Below are 17,107 nucleotides of genomic sequence, written 5' to 3'. Positions count from 1 at the left end.
TGAGAACCATTGCCTTACACACAGGCGCACCATTTTTCTCCACTAACACTACTAGTGAATATTTTAGCAGCCGATTGCCACGTCTTTAGTTTTGGACTGACTTGTTTGGTATGTGCAACAGGAAATATTTCACTTTTGGAGAACAAGAAAAATAGGTTTATTTGTGTTATGCTTATTAATTTGTGCAGATATTCAGTGTCTGGTAAGTTAATGTTTAAGAAAAAATATTAATTTTCATTAAAATGTTCTATTACACTATGTTAACGATTACTCACTTACTTCAGCCCTTTGTATTTAGCATGCCTATTGAAATAAACCTATGTTTCAATGAAAATTGAAACTTTTGTTTTTTTGTGGCCACATAAACTAAAATCTTGTTTATTTGGCCTGTGTTAGCCTTTGAGCTTGACATGCTTGTAGTAGATATTCTAAATGCTCATTCCTTGTCTGCACTTTCCAATATCTGGTTTTGCTCACATCATTTTCCTCTGCCTAAAATATCTACTTTTTATCCTCCACCTTACCCTTAAAATTCTCTCCATCTTTCAAGTCCCAGTTTAAATATACTTAATTCTCGAAGCCTTTTCTTGTCATCCCACCTGGCAGATGATCAGGTTGTTGATCAATTACTACTGTGCTTGATATTATTTTGAGTATGGACTAGGTCTGATTCTGCTTTGAAACCTTTCCTCTGAATATGTACACCTAAGGTAGAGCCTTCCACTAACATAATACCCAGTAATTATTGTGGAGGGAAGTTGGTTGACCTCCGATCTATGTCCCTTTTGGGCCTTATATTAGTGATCCTTGGGTGGAAAATAAAGATACTTTTTAGGAGAACTGCCTGAGTAGTTATCCATGTTTCTGGTTCCCTCCATAAAGGGAGAATCCAATGGCTTGTCTGGGGTGTATATAGTGCAGCATGATCATGAAAGCAATGCTTAGAGAATTTTCCCTTCTCTGGGGTCAGTAATGTTATACCTCTCTACAGTCTTATACCTTTATTAGGGCTTTGGGTTTCTTCCACTTAAATGCTGTTCCTTGATTACACCACTTAGTCAGTGGGGCTATCTGCCTAGGAATTCAGCCAGCAGATAAGAGGAGCAGGCAGATTGTTCTAAAGACCCTTCACCTTCTTTTCTGGAGGCCAAGTGAATGGAATTCTTTCTGTGATGTTCAATGTAAGTCCATTTGCATTACCCTGAGAGTATAGACAGACTATGTGATATTTGTTCAATTTTGATCTATCATACTTTGTCCTACCCTTAGTATTTTTAATTCTTTTCTCCTCACTAAATTGATACTATTGTAATTTTTTTAATGTAAACTTTTTATTGAAGTATAATATGCATATAGAAATCTTATTTTCACAAAGTGTTATAGCAATGTAAACAGTACCTAATTCGGTCTGGCAGCAGAGCTTTACCACAATCCTATCACCCAGTCACTACAACTCCCCATCAATGCTAACCACTGTCGTTTTGGTTGCTAGCACTTTATATTACTTTTGCCTGTCTTTGAGCTTTATATAAATGGAATCACTTTTATTTGTGTCAGGTTTGTTCACGCAACATGTTTGTGAGATTCATACATGTTTGTTAAAATTTTCCATCATATGAATATAACACAATCTATATAAAAGCCCAGCGACCGAACAGTGGGACAACAGGTCGACCAGTCACTATGATGCACACTGACCACCAGGGGGCAGATGTTCGATGCAGGAACTGCCCCCTGGTGGTCAGTGTGCTCCCACAGTGGGAGCGCCACTTGGTTAACCAGGATGAGTGGCTGCTCCTGGATGAGTGGCTGCCCCCGCAACAAGCTGATACCTGCAGGCCATGCCCCCACCAGTGCACGAATCCGTATACTGGGCCTCTAGTTTACATATATTTATCCAATATACTGTTAATGGACATATTTGTGTTTCTAGTTTTTACTATCATATATAATAAAAGGGTAATATGCAAATTGACCCTAACAGCAGAACGTCTGGGAATGACTGGTCACTATGACGCTCAATGCAGGAGCTGCCCCCTGGTGGTCAGTGCCCTCCCACAGGGGGAGCTCTGCTCAGCCACAAGCCACGATGATGGCTGCCAGCACAGCGGTGGTGGCGGGAGCCTCTCCTGCCTCCTCAGCAGCACTAAGGATGTCCGACTGCAGCTTAGGCCTGCTCCCCGCTGGCAAATGGACATCCCCCGAGGGGTCCCAGACTGCGAGACGGCACAGGCTGGGCTGAGGGACCCCCTCCCCCGAGTGCACAAATTTTTGTGCACCGGGCCTTTAGTTATAAATAATGCTTCAGTGAACATTCTTGTACATTTCCTTTGGAGATATATATATATATATATATATATATATATATATATATATATATATATATACACACACACACACACACACACACACACACACACACACCCATTTCTACTGGGTGTATTTCTAGGAGGGATTTTAAGTATATAAATTTACATTTTCCACCAGGAGTGTATGAGAGTTCTAGATACTTCTTTACCCAACTTCGTATTGCCTTTTTTTTTAAAAATATATTTTATTGATTTTGTACAGAGAGGAAGGGAGAGGGATAGAGAGTTAGAAACATCGATGAGAGAGAAACATCGATCAGCTGCCTCCTGCACACCTCCAACTGGGGATGTGCCCGCAAGCAAGGTACATGCCCTTGACCAGAATCAAACCTGGGACCTTTCAGTCCTCAGGCCGACACTATCCACTGAGCCAAACCGGTTAGGGCTTGGCTTTTTAAAAAAATATATTTTTATTGATTTTACAGAGAGGAAGGGAGATGGAGAGAGAGATTGAAACATCAATGATGGGAATCATTGAGCAGCTGCCTCCTACACGCCCCCACTGGGGATCAAGCCTGCAACCCGGGCATGTGCCCTTACCGGAATTGAACCCGGGACCCTTTAGTCTGCAGCTACACTCTATCCACTGAGCCAAACTGGCTAGGGCCTTGGTATTGGCTTTTTCATTTTAGCCATTCTTGTGGGTATTTGGTGATAATGCATTGTGCTTTTAATTTGGTTTATCTGATGAGTGAGTGGTAAGGTTGAGTATCTTTTTAGATGTCTATTGGCTGTTTCACTAGCATCTTTTGTAAAGCATGCTCAAGACTTTTCCTTTTTTTAAATTGACAATTACCTTTTTCTTATTGATTTTAAGTGTTATAATTCTTTTCTTGAATATGCACATCTTCTCTGCTATGTGGCTTGCCTTTTTACTTACTTTTTTTCCTTTAGAGAGGAAAGGCGGGGGGAGAGAGAGGGAGAAACATCAATCAGTTGCCTCCTGTACCCACCCCAATCAAGATGGAACCTGCAATCTAGGTATGTGCCCTGACTGGGAATGGAACTCATCACCCTTCAGTGCACAGAATGGCACTCCAAGCAACTGAGCCACACCATCCAGGGCTCCTTTTTACTTTTTAAAGTGTCTTTTTGTTGAATAGAAATTTTAATTTTTAGTGTAGTCCAATTTATCAATATTTTTCCTTTATGGCTAGTACTTTCTGTGTCCTACTTAAGAAATCCAAAGGTCATGAAGATACTAATTTGTGTTTTTTTTTTAATTTGTTTTTTTTAACCTTTCATATTTAGAACTGGTCTATCTCTGTTGCTTTCTCTGTCCCCTGTCAGTTGTTCCTCTGCTGGTGCAAAGCCTGGAATCTCAGCTTCCTGCTCATACCTAGAATCAGCAAATGTACCCAGGATATAAGAAGATAGCTTGCCGAAACCGGTTTGGCTCAGTGGATAGAGCGTCGGCCTGCGGACTGAAGGGTCTCAGGTTCGATTCCGGTCAAGGGCATGTACCTGGGTTGCGGGCACATCCCCAGTGGGAGGTGTGCAGGAGGCAGCTGATCGATGTTTTTCTCTCATTGATGTTTCTAACTCTCTATCTCTCTCCCTTCTTCTCTGTAAAAAATCAATAAAATATATTTTTAAAAAAATAAAATAAAAAAAAAGAAGATAGCTCACCTCTGTAAGATTTCCTCTTTGGAGTTTTAGTCCCTCCACTTCTTATTGGTACCTTTGTGCTGCCTTCAAAAAGATGATTTCTATATTTTATATGGCTTTTCTGAATGTTTCCTGTTGAAGCACAGGCATACCACTAACTACTGCATCTCTCTTGGAAGTGGAAATGATCCCGTTGGCTTTTTAAACACGCTCAAGTCTCTCCCAGTGAAAATACGCCAGACCCTTCATTGATCCTACATCTCCTTCTTAGTACTTCAGATCACCAAAATAGTTTTTTTTCGCTGTACAGTAATTTTTTGTCATTGTAACACTAAATCCAAAGGACATTTCTCGTCCTCATTTTACCTGATCTCTTAGCAGCATTTGGCTTCGTTGAACACTTGCTTCTGCTTGAAATGCTATCTCTTCCCTTGGCATTCATGATACAATTATCTTGATCGTCCTCCTAGTTCTTGGATTTTCCTCCTTTAAAAAAGAAGCCTTTTACAGACTCATCTTCTTCTGTTCTGCAAATATTGGGAGTTCCTGAAGATTTAGGTCTAAGCTCTCTTTTTATTCCTTTCTCTTCCTTGATAATCCCATCAAGATCATCATGCCTTTGCTTACTGTCTTTACCTAAGTATCTCACAGATATTCATCTCCATTTGACTACTCTTCAGATATATATATATACTAGAGGTCTGGTGCACAAAAATTTGTGCACTCGGAGGGGGGGGTCCCTCAGCCCAGCCTGTGCCCTCTCGCAGTCTGGGACCCCTCAGGGGATGACCACCTGCTGGATTAGGCCTGCTCCCCAGGAGATTGGGCCTAAGCTGGCAATCAGACATCCCTCTGGCAGCCCGGCAGCCCTCGGGGGATGTCCACTTGCCAGTGGGGAGTAGACCTAAGCTGCAGTCAGACATCCTTAGCGTTGCTGAGGAGGCAGGAGGGGCTCCCACCACTGCCGCTGTGCTGGCAGCCATCAGCCTGGCTTGTGGCTGAGCAGAGCTCCCCCATGTGGGAGTGCACTGACCACCAGAGGGCAGCTTCTGCATTGAGAGTCTCCCCCTGGTGGTCAGTGTGTGTCATAGTGACCAGTCATTCCCAGTCTTTCTGCTGTTCAGGTCAGTTTGCATATTACCCTTTTACTATATAGGATAGAGGCCTGGTTGCATGGGTGAGGGCTGGCTGGTTTGCCTTGAAGGGTGTCCCAGATCAGGGTGGGGGTCCTGCTTGGGTACCTGGCCAGCCTGGATGAGGGGCTGATGGGCTGTTTGCAGCTGGTCACACCCCCTTCAGGGTTGGGGTCCCCACTAGGGTGCCTGGCCAGTCTGGGTGAGGGGCTGAAGGCTGTTTTTAGGCTGGCTGGCGACTGAAGCTCCCAGCCTCTCCTTTTTTTCTTTTCTTTTTTTTATTCTGGGATTTATTTACCTTCTATAATTGAAACTTTGTTGCTGTCACTGGAGCTAAGAGCCAGATTCAGCTCCGTGGCCACGGCCGGCTGAAAGCAGGTATCTGGGGTTTGTTTAGCTTCTATAATTGAAACTGTTGCTTTCGGAGCTCAGCCGGGCCGTGGCAGGCAGGGAACCTTGGCTTCCTCCATCACTGGAGCAAGCAAGCCTTCTGCTTGCTTCAGCTGTGTGGCTGCCAGCCGCCATCTTTGTTGGCGGTTAATTTGCATATCGCCCTGATTAGCCAATGGGAAGTATAGTGAAGGTACGGTCAATTACCCTTTTTTCTTTTATTAGATAGGATATATATATATATATATATATATATATATATATATATATATATATATATATATATAAATTGATTTTTTTACAGAGAGGAAGGGAGAGGGATAGAGAGAGTTAGAAACATCTATGAGAGAGAAACATCGATCAGCTGCCTCCTGCACACCCGCTACTGGGGATGTGCCCGCAACCAAGGTACATGCCCTTCACCAGAATTGAACCTGGGACCCTTCAGTCCACAGGCTGACTCTCTATCCACTGAGGTAAACCAGCTAGGGCTACTCTTCAGCTTTTAACTACTATACCCAATTGCTTAGTTAGTATTCTTACTGGGATGACCAAAGAGCACTTCAAACTCAAAGAGTTTATGATATTATCTATTCTAATACAAATGCAAGAAACACAGAAGTTATCCATAAACATTCTTTTCCATTATTCACATGTATAGCCTCTCTTGACTTTATTTGCTTCTCTCAGTCTTAATAACTGTCTTCTTAATATAAGCTACTCTCATTTCTTCCCTATGTCAGTCCCTTTGCTCTCCTTCATAGTTACTTTGGCCTTTTGTTTCTCAGACATAAAATTCTATCTCCTATCAGAGTGCATTTTGGCATCCTATTTCCTCTGCCTGGATTGCTCTCTCTCAAACTCGCCCTCTTTTCCAAGTCCTTTTGTACTTTTTAGTTCAGTCAATATTTAGGCCTTTCCTGGCTGGGTTATTACCCCTATTATATACTGTCATAGCTCCATTAAGTTTTTTGTTGTAGCATTTATCATTGTTGTACTTTTCATGATATTTAAAATTAATCACTAGGTAGTAAGCACTATAAGAATAGGGATCCTGTGTGTTTCTGGTCACCATTGTGGTCCCTGCCTGGATTCAGTAGGCATTCATTAAGTATTTGTGAATGCACTAATCAGTTCTCTCCCTGCTCATAGCTGAGGTGAAACGTGTTGGAGACACACTTTTGGGAATGGCTACACAGTGTGTGCAAGTGAAGAACGTGGTGAAGACCTCACCTCAAACTCTGTCCAACCTCTGCCTGAAGATCAATGTCAAACTTGGTGGCATAAACAACATCCTAGTCCCACATCAGCGGTATGAACTCTGTTGTCCATCTGCCCTTGTCATGCAAGGTACCATTCTGGAAATTGATGAAAAGATAGGGTCCTGGCCAGGCAGAGTGAGTCAGGCATAAGGAAGAAAGGACCAAAGTGGGTGCTAGGTGGTGCCAGGAAGAGCTGATCTATCTCCTCATCATTTGTTTTCTCTTCCTTGTTCAGATCTGCAGTCTTTCAACAGCCAGTGATATTCCTGGGAGCAGATGTTACACACCCCCCAGCAGGGGATGGGAAAAAACCGTCTATCACAGCAGTGAGTGACACTCCAGCTTCCTTATAAGGTTTTCCTCTTAGCTTTGAGTTTCCAAGGCTACATATGATTTCCTTTCCTTAGCTTGGGCGCTAGACCTTCATAAAATTTTTTTCCTTCCAGCTGATCATCCCCATTAACCATTTCCTTGGTATCTTCATAAAATTGATTGTATGATGTGTGTGTTTTTTCCAGTGAGAGTAATGAGAATGTAGGTTGTGGCCAGAGACTTGGCCCAGTGTCTGTCAATACTGCCCTATGTTCAAGTGTTTTTTTTCTCTCTCTCTCTCCATGCCTACTTTTGGGATATGGTGGTGACCATATCTCTTCTCAGAAATCCCTTTTAAGGGATTTACTTAGTTGCTGAGACTGTCATTTCCTCTTCCCATCCCTACCCCTGATCCACTTAAGTAGGTTAGTTAACTCTAATTAGTTAACTCTAATCCCTCTCTTGACTTCTGCTCCCTGTCCTCTAGGGGTTTCTGAATTGCTAGAGAGATCAGCTCTTTTCCCCCCCACTTCTCTTTCCTCAACCCTTATGTTTCTCTAGGCAGACTAGGCTTATCTCAGTAAATGCAGGAAAACCCTATACTATGCTTTTCCCTATTTTCCTTGTGGCCATCTATCCTAGGCTCTGGCCACTGTCCCCTTTGAAAATTATGTTACTCACCATTTTTACCATTGTTCTGGGGTAGATTAGCACTTGAATGAAAAAAGGATAAACTTGTGGCTAGATGAGGTTATTCTTTAAGCTAGTAATGCCAAACCTTCACATTCCCCTCTTCAAGGGGTAGGGAAATAAAACTTACCAAGCATCTTCTGTGGGCTAGGCCCTGTCCAAGGGTGCTCCATATGTACTATAACAGCACTGCAAACAGGTGGTGTTCTATACTTATCTCCATTTGAGAGGAGGAAAGAAAAGATCAGATGGATTAAGTAACTTCTGCATGTGTGGTAGAACAGAGATTGAAACCAGGACTCATTGAATCCAAAACCCTACTTGTTTGATAACATGATTGTTTTGCTGAGAAGCCTTTGCCCAAACCCACAGCCTGACAGTGTTGGTGGGTGGAGGTTCTAGGGGCTTATCCTGCCTCTTTGATTAACAGGTGGTAGGCAGTATGGATGCCCACCCCAGCCGTTATTGTGCCACTGTGCGGGTGCAGCGACCTCGGCAGGAGATCATTGAAGACTTATCGTACATGGTGCGTGAGCTGCTGATCCAGTTCTATAAGTCCACCCGCTTCAAGCCTACTCGTATCATCTTCTACCGAGATGGGGTTCCTGAAGGCCAGCTCCCTCAGGTAGGGCCCACAGTAGTTAGAAAAACTTCATATTGAGGCCAGAGGGCCTAATGGTAGCAGAGAGTACTGCTAGCTTTTCTAAGCTCTTGGTACTTGGAAGGTTGCTAAATGGAAAAGCTTCAGAGCAGACATCACAACTGAGAAGTGGCAAGTACAAGCATCTGTAGACCTGTCTTCTTGTAACAGAAGACCCTCAGTGCCTATTAGTAGTTGGTTCATGTTGAAGACTGATGCTTTAGACCAGTGGTTCTCAAACATGAGTCAAGGTCATTGGGAGGACTTGTTGAAACATTTAACAGGGCTTACCCTTAAAATTTCTGACATAGAGCCCTAACTGGTTTGAAGGGTCTCAGGCTCGATTCCCACAAGGGCATGTACCTTAGTTCCTTAGTTGTAGGCTCTATCCCTGGTCCTGGCTGGGGTACATACGGGAGGCAACCAGCTGATATTTCTCTCTGTCTCTCCTCCTTCCTTTCACTCTCTCTTAAAAAAAAAAAAAAAAAATCAATGGGAAAAATATCCTCAGGTGAGGATTAACAACAACAAAAAAAGAAGAATTTCCAATTGAGTCTAGGATTGGGCCCTAGAATTTGAAATACTATTAAGTCTGTAGATGGTGCTGCTTGTCTGGAGGCCACTGCTATTGACCTTTCTTCATAATGTTCCTCTTATTCTTTCTGCCTGCCAAGCTTTCATATTCTGTTGTTTAAACTTGTATACTGAACTAGTCTCCTTGACTACAATTTAATAGTAATATATAACTGCCATTTATTGGGTACCTTCTGTGTACCCTAAACTGTGCCAACCACTTCATATGTGTTCTATTTAATGCTGTAATTACAGTAGTCCTATGAAATAATAATTATTCCATTTGACAGATGAGAAAACTGGGGCTTGGAAATGTTAAATGATTTCTTCATTGTCACCCAAGCTACTAAGTGGTGGAACTGGGATTTAGACAAATTGGTCTGATTCCAAAGTCCATGCTATTAACCATTGTGCTCAATTTCTTCCAAGGCATCCAGTGTTTCCTAAAATACCAGATATATTTATCATATCACTTCTCTGTTCAGAAATGTCTAGTTCATTATAGCCTTGGGTTAAAACTCAAACTTCTTAGCAAAGCAATCAGCAGTTATTAAGCTCCTATTGGGTTTTCTATGCATTTACTTAATTACTGTTTTAGTCATCACAACAGCTTTGTAAGACTGGTCTTATTAGTAATTTTAGTAGGTGTGGAGAAAATGAGACTAAGAGGGATTACGTAACCTGCTTAAGGAAATACAACTAGATAAAACTTGGTTTTAAATCTAATTCTAATTGATTATTAATTCTACACACTTCTACCATACAGTTTTGACTCCCTATACCTGTTATCCAAGGCCATAAGGTAACTATTACCTATGGTTATTTACCTGTGGCTGCTTCTTTAGCTAGTTCATTATTTTATAATCCTGCTTCTTTGTAGGACAAAATTCATCCCCTCCCTCTGCACCCGTCTCTGAACTCTGTGTCTGCTCTTCTCTGGTAGTACCAACCTTGTCTGCTTGTGGAGGTCACAGGGGTACTCCCATTATTCTCCTGATCCTGAAATTGATCTTACTTTGGGCATTATAATTTTGGTGATTTCTCTGTGAACTTTGGTTCTGTGTCTTGATTTTAGGTCTCTTTTTACATAGGAACCAGGTAAGTGCTCTCTACTGATGCCAAGCTTCCTAGCCAAGGTTTTATGGGAACAAATTCGTGAATTGCATATAAGGCTGGTTTTGGTAGAAAGGACCCATCAGCTCTAATGGTTGGGTATCAGCTTATAAAGGGAGACTGAGCAAAAAGCCATATTATAAGTGTCAACCCTTAGTTCACAAAGATGTGTGAACTGAAGAGGAGCTGGATGTTCTTTGTCTATCTCCACACCCTGTGCCTAGATCCTCCACTATGAGCTGCTGGCCATTCGTGATGCCTGCATCAAACTGGAAAAGGACTACCAGCCTGGGATCACTTATATTGTGGTGCAGAAACGCCATCACACCCGCCTTTTTTGTGCTGACAAGAATGAGCGAGTGAGTGAGGGATTGAGGAAGCCAACCATACCCTCATCCATCCTGTCTCCCTTCTCTTAATATGAAAGAAGCCCTTGAGATAAAATCTGGGGATTTAACCCTTGGCCTGTTCATCCTCTTCGGCCCCTTTCCTCCCTCGAGCTCTTGTGGTCCTTCCTCTACCACCTCCTTCCCTTTGTTTCCCCTTTTCCCCCTCCTTCCTTATACTTCCTCTCCCTCCTCCTAGCTCCCTGGCCTATAGACCCCATATGTAGACCAGCTCCCAGAGAAGGGAAAGGGAACTACCATTTATTGAACTTCTCCTATGTGCCAGACACTGTACAAGGCGTCTTCCTCACAGCAGCCCTGTGAGGTAGGTACTATTATTATCTCCAGTTTAACCTTAGAAAGGTTAAATGACTTGCTAAGATCACACAGTAATAAATGATGAAACTAGTTCTTAAACACATTTATGTGTGACTTTAGAACCCATTATTTCAAGACCCAATATCCTCTGGGAACCACAACTTCTGCTTCACTCTTGGGATTCTGGTGGAGTCAGAGTAGAATTGAGTTGGGGCCCTAGTTAAGGCTAGGCAGGTCTTGGGATCTTGGTTGTCTTTGTCTCTATGCAGATTGGGAAGAGTGGTAACATCCCAGCTGGGACCACTGTGGATACCAACATCACGCACCCATTTGAGTTTGACTTCTATCTGTGCAGCCACGCAGGCATCCAGGTAGCTGGGCTATGTCCTGGGGTTTCCAATGAGTCGAAAATTAGTTGATTATTACCACTGCCTCTAGAATATATGTCATCACTGAGTGACATTCAAATCATGATTGTTCTCTTAATAAGCCCTCAGTGTACTTGACCAGAAATACACTTTAAATATCTTGGCAAATTATAGGTGACTTTGTGTTTGCCTATTCATGGGTGGGTCTTCCAGCCTGGCCATAATCTTAACAGTGATCCTATTCCTTATCATCAGCCATCCCCTTTGCCCAATCTGGCACCCCTTACCTTCCTATCTTCCCAGGGCACCAGTCGACCATCCCATTACTATGTCCTTTGGGATGACAACCGTTTCACAGCAGATGAGCTCCAGATCTTGACATACCAGCTATGCCACACTTATGTACGATGCACACGCTCTGTCTCTATCCCAGCACCTGCCTACTATGCCCGCCTGGTGGCTTTTCGGGCACGATATCACCTAGTGGACAAGGAGCATGACAGGTAAGGCCTGGGATCAGGCTGGCTTCCTGTTTACCTCATCCTTTGTGTACCAGACCTTCCCAACTTTCCTTGGGTAGAAGGAAATGGGTTTTGTTCAATTTAGTGTCTCTGTGTTCACCTGCCAAATCTGGGTTGGATTTTCTTTTTTTCTTAAACTGATATGGGAATTGGCATTCTGGGTTGGATTTTCTTTTTTTCTTAAGCTGGTATGGGAATTGGCATTACCAGGAAGGACTTCTTTTATTTTTTTCTTTTCAGTGGAGAGGGGAGCCACATATCAGGGCAGAGCAATGGGCGGGACCCCCAGGCCCTGGCCAAAGCCGTGCAGGTTCACCAGGATACTCTGCGCACCATGTACTTCGCTTGAAGGCAGAACGCTGTTACCTCACTGGATAGAAGAAAGTTTTCCAAGCCCCAAGAGCTATGCCACCCAAATCCAGAGGAATCAGGGAGGAGGGAGGTGGGGTAGGGAGGAGTGCAGAAGGCCTTGTTTCCTTCTACAAATGGGACAAAAGGGTGGGGAACAGGGCCAGTAAGCCAGACCACCAGCCAGAAATTTCTGATATTCACCTCATACCCTTCACCCCATCTTGTCACATCTGACCCTGACCCCACTGGACCAAGATGGGCAGCACCAGTGCCCACCATACACACAGGTGTCTCACGTGACTCACAGTGCTAAAGACTCATGCCTGACAGCTTGTTAAGGTCGGCTCGGCTCTACATTCCTGTGGACAAAAGCTGGTAGGTTTGGGTTTGATACTTTAGATGGGAAAGTGAGGGGCTTGAAAAAGTGGGTGGGAGGAGGGAAGGATTTTTTAGGAGCCTTAATCAGAAAAGGTCTAGATTTGTTTAAGAAGGAAAACGAAACCAGACCCAGATCAATATTTTAGGATACAAGATGTTTTAATGGGTTAAGAATCCAGTTTGTAGGAGGATTTTTTAATGCTAATGATTTTGGTTGCTCCTCCCGCTGCTGCCACCCCCCTTTCCCTATTCCTTTCTTTCCAATTTTCCTACCCTACCTTACACCTCCCTGACAGACATCCAGCCCCGAATAAGACTTAAGGCACTATGGCACTTAGCTCTGAAGTGACACAACCCTGTCTTCCTTCCGCCTGCTGGTGGGTAACCAGTGCCTTCCCTGTAACGGTAATGCTGCAGAACTGCAACCTTTTGTACCTTTCTTTGGGGGGATGGGGTAGGGTGGGACAGGAGGTAAATGGGGAAGAAATACTCCTAACCCAACAAGCCTCCAGCCAGAGCGCCAACTATTTTGCATTTAAAGCAATTGACTTCCATATTCATTGAGCTTTTAAAAATATTATAACCTCAAGATGGTTAAAATCCATTGACATTTGCACTTTCAGACCTGACAAGTCTATGGAGCTGCTGAGATGACTGGCTATGCCTCCTTTCTTCCCTGTCCTACCCTGACCCTCCCACCTGCCTGGGTCTGGAGTTACTTACATAGTTTTTTCTCACTCTTGGCTTCTTTTCCCCCAATGGTCAAGTCTCTTATGTTTCAATATTTTTAAATTGGGGTGTCTTATAACAAACGATCCTTAGGTCTAAAATAAGAAAAAAGAGCAAAAACTAAATGCTATTTTTATACCATAACTTGAGTTTATTGCCAAAATCTTGATATCCTTCCAATGCCCAATGAGTTTACGTCCCAGAAACATTGAGCCATTAAAAAGAACAATATACCTGACTTGTTCTTTGGCCTGGCTAAGTAAGGGTGGTTGTCTCCCCAGTGTGGGGCTCAGGCTTCATCTTTCCGCTGTGCAGAAAATACCTTTTTCTTGCTACAGGCTCCCTCCTCTGCACTGCCCTCTGCCCTGCACTCTTTTCTGCAAGTGCATCTTCCTCTCCCTCTGCATTGTCCTCTGACACTTTGGCTCATCCCAGATTCCAGTGTGTCCTGTGAATAGTCTGGGGGATTTTGCTGCTCCCTTTTGCTTCTGTTTACACAAATGAATTTTTAATGGTTTCCCACTAGGGCATGTGAGTGGGTGGCATGGGCTTTTTTTTTCCCCCCCTCCCTGCATAGAGATGGGGTTTGGCTGGCTTGTAAAACTGGAAAAGTAGGGGGTTGTAGCTTGGTGCCTGCTGGCCTTGAGGCAAGGCCCCCTCTTTCCTTGACTGTTCATTTTCTCCTTTCCCACTGCTTGGGATGAGAACGTGCATTTTTGGTGTGGAAATTCCTTTTTTTAAGGAGCTTGGGCTTCGGTTTGCCCCAATCTGGTGATAAAGCCATGACACTTTAGACCTAGCTCAGGCTTGGAGGCCAGCCGGAGGAAGGCCAGTGTGAATCTGGGCCTGTGCAGTGAGAGCTACCATTTCCCCTCCCCAACAGCCCTAATACAGACCCAGATTTCCTATGCAAAACAGTCTCTCCCAGGTTCCATTCTGGTTGGCTACTTTGTTCAATGACTTCACAAAATGTAGCACAAACATTGATTATAGAGGAAGGTATCAGGACTGTTGAGTAACTCCTCCTTTACTTTCCTACTGGCTATGGCATTGGGTGCCCCATGGGAACCCAGCTGAAGAATAGAATGGAGGGCTCTGGGAGGAGTTAGTTCACTGGACAGCCTACATTCCTTACACAAGTGCCTAAAGAGAGTGATGCCAACACTCCATCTGCCCTGTCCATCGCCTTCATATACTGTCTACTTCATGTTCAGTCACCCTTAGAGGAGGGGAGCTCTCTTTGAACATTGGGCTCTGCATGTTCTCTTCTTGGGTGCATTTTGGGGCTAGGATCAGGGCACTATTCCTGGAGGTTCCAGTCATTCACCAGCATTTGCAAATGTCCACGGGGAGCTGGTGGTAGCCACCTACTCTCGGCCACAAGTTTGTGTTCTTTACTTTTTCTTTTTGCCTCACTCTTTTCAGTTGGGTTTGGAGCTGGGGCTTGAAATGTATTTTTTAGCCCTTTGGCATTGCACATACCACTCGAGAAATAAAAGCAAGAGCAGCAGCTTGGGCAATGGCAAGGAAATGACTTTCTGCTGTCACTTTTTTTTTTTTTAAATCTTTGAGACTTGAAAAATATCCTTAACTTTGAGGATTATTCTTGTTTGAAAGGTTGTGCATGCAGATTGCAAACTGGTGTTGGCAACAAGCTTTGGCTTTCTTGGATTTGGTTTAGGTAGTGTGACTCACTTAAGCTCTGATGAAGCGTGGGATGACCCCAGCCTCATCTTTTAGACAAGTCTCTTGCTCCCTTTATTCCAATCTTTATCTTGCTTTTCCTATTCTCTCTTTCCCTGGCTTCCTTTTCTTTCCTTTTTTTTTTCTTTTTCTATTTAGTCAGCTTGCTTGCTGATCTGCTTTCCTGATGATGAATTCTCTGCATGACTATAATGACCCCTCTGTTAGCTGACAAGGTCAAGCTTATTAACTCCTTGGCTACAGAAAACCAAGAATCTGTTCCCCAAGCCCAGTGATGTCCTCTTTGGGCTGGACTGCCCTCAAGCTTACACTAGGTCTGAGCAGCAGGCCTGCCCAAATGGTATGAAATCAGAGGCTTCTGGCAACTTCCACACCTGTCCACTCCTTGGACTTGATTTCTCTCATTGCTTTTCCTAGATATTATTCCATTTTTATCTACCTGGGGCTTCCCTATTCTAAGGACTTGTTAGGATTGAGCTACTTGGGTATCCAGGGTTGAGGGTCAGGGGATGGACATAGAGGAAAAAGAGAGTGGTGGGAAGAGAATGGAGAGAATTTGGATAAAAGGTGGGAAAGTAGAGCACTGCTCGTTTTATCATTTTTCCAGTCTAGCCTGACCAATTGAAAGTTGAGGTGCTATGGAGATAAGCCTGGGCTCTTGTTGCTGGGTATTTAGGCTTAGAATAATGCTGAACAAGAAGGTACATAAAGTCGTAAAACCTCCCTAAAAAGCTCCTGGTTCCCACGTAGTAGATAGCTCCTCTTTGGCTAAGCAACAGTGTTCTTGGAGTTTTCCTTTTCTTGTCCAGAATTCTGTAAATGAGACTCAGTACTCAAGATGGGCAGCCAAGGAAACACTTCTTAGCTGGCCCCTGGACTATCTGCAAGGCAGGTCGGGCAGTGTTTTAGACCTTGCATCGTGTGTAACAAAAGATGGAAGTTCTTTCTCCTTCAGGGTAGAAAGTCATCTCAAACTAGCCAAAATGCAATTTTGGAGACTACATTGGAGGAAGCTGTTTTTATTTATATTTATTGGGCCTAGGCCAATCCAGGATGGTAGCTGGGATGCCTTCCTTTTTAAAGTCTGATCGTGGCAGGGATATGCAGGGCACTCTTTTCTATTTGGCCTTCTAAGCAGATTGGTGCTCTCCTCTTACTCTACTCCTACTGACTTAGAACCTCTGGCTGCTGTTTGGGAGCCCAAGAAAGGGAGCGGAGGGAATGGTTCAAATCAAACAAACAAAAATCAGAATAAGATGGGGAAAGCAGATTTCCTACTTTAAAAAGGAATATAAACTCTCCAAGCATTGTGCAAGTAAAGACAATATATCTAATGCACCATGTCCCCTGGTGTAGTAGCAATAAGGAAAAATGAAATGACTTTCCTATGAACACAGTCCAACCTGAATGGTGTGTGATGTTGGCACTTAGCAGCCATCTGGTGGGCATGTGTGACTACTCTGGGTTCCACTTTAGTTTCTGAACCTTTATTCTTCTCAAGTCCAGCATGGATAGGGAAATGTCCCTGGAGCCCCACAGCTGTGTACTTGTTTGCATTTGTTTCCCTTTGAGACTTGTGTTTGTGTCCTGCTTTGAGCTGTACCTTGTCCAGTCTATTGTAAAATTATCCCAGCAGCTGTAATGTACAGTTCCTTCTAAACCAAGCAACAACAGCAGCACAATTCTGTGTTTTATAAAAACAACAGTGGCTTCTGTTTCTAAAGTGCGGTCTCTTTCTTTTTTCCTATCAGCAAAGCAAACTGTTGGAATTAATTACATCTCTGATAGATTTTAGGTTAGAAAAATAGATTTTTACAAGAGCAGAACCATTACTTCTAAAGGAGGAAAGTGGGTAGAACAAATTCCAGAATGTTGAAACTGCATATTGTATGTAATCACACTTCACAGGGCCTCCACTTATTCTTCAACAAGTACTGTGACCAGCAGTATTTTTGAGGGAAAGGCAGGCACAATTCAAAAATTAGGAGCTTAAAGTTTGGTTGAGGATATGAGTAGTCATATGGTCCCCCTGGTACATAAAAGAGATGATGAGGGATTGGAACAAGGCTGTCAGGCTTTAGCCATGAAGATAGGAAAGGGCAGATTTGAGAAACACTCAGGAGATAGAATTAATGGGACTGAATGGATGATGGAAGGGGAAGAGAGGAATAGTTTCCAATTGAGCAAGTGAGTGTATTGGGGCATTCTTCTAACTGAGATGGGAAGAGCGGAGACTACTGAAGAAAGCTAATGAATTTTGTG

At 43.4% G+C, this 17,107-nt stretch overlaps 1 protein-coding gene and 1 pseudogene across 6 annotated transcripts in view; one reads left to right on the top strand and one right to left on the bottom strand.

The window, feature by feature from the left end:
• The window catches only part of LOC132231319 (ubiquitin-ribosomal protein eL40 fusion protein-like), a 29,295-nt pseudogene that overhangs the window by 5,692 nt on the left and 6,496 nt on the right, over positions 1-17,107 (bottom strand).
• The window catches only part of LOC132231317 (protein argonaute-1), a 49,006-nt gene that overhangs the window by 26,657 nt on the left and 5,242 nt on the right, over positions 1-17,107 (top strand). For 4 of the 6 annotated variants that reach the window (XM_059690194.1, XM_059690196.1, XM_059690195.1 and 1 more), the window contains 7 exons: positions 6,653-6,812; positions 6,998-7,088; positions 8,195-8,389; positions 10,315-10,449; positions 11,064-11,165; positions 11,466-11,665; positions 11,924-16,568. In XM_059690194.1, the coding sequence (XP_059546177.1) occupies positions 6,653-6,812; positions 6,998-7,088; positions 8,195-8,389; positions 10,315-10,449; positions 11,064-11,165; positions 11,466-11,665; positions 11,924-12,032 (992 nt within the window). In that variant the 3' untranslated portion in view covers positions 12,033-16,568. Of the gene's footprint in view, positions 1-6,652; positions 6,813-6,997; positions 7,089-8,194; positions 8,390-10,314; positions 10,450-10,675; positions 10,802-11,063; positions 11,166-11,465; positions 11,666-11,923; positions 16,569-17,107 lie in introns of those variants that run through there. The other 2 variants (XR_009452023.1, XR_009452024.1) reach the window with 2 other exon arrangements.

This window comes from Myotis daubentonii, chromosome 3, assembly GCF_963259705.1.
Source record: "Myotis daubentonii chromosome 3, mMyoDau2.1, whole genome shotgun sequence".
Lineage (NCBI taxonomy): Eukaryota > Metazoa > Chordata > Mammalia > Chiroptera > Vespertilionidae > Myotis > Myotis daubentonii.
This window is presented reverse-complemented; position numbering and strand designations above follow the sequence as displayed.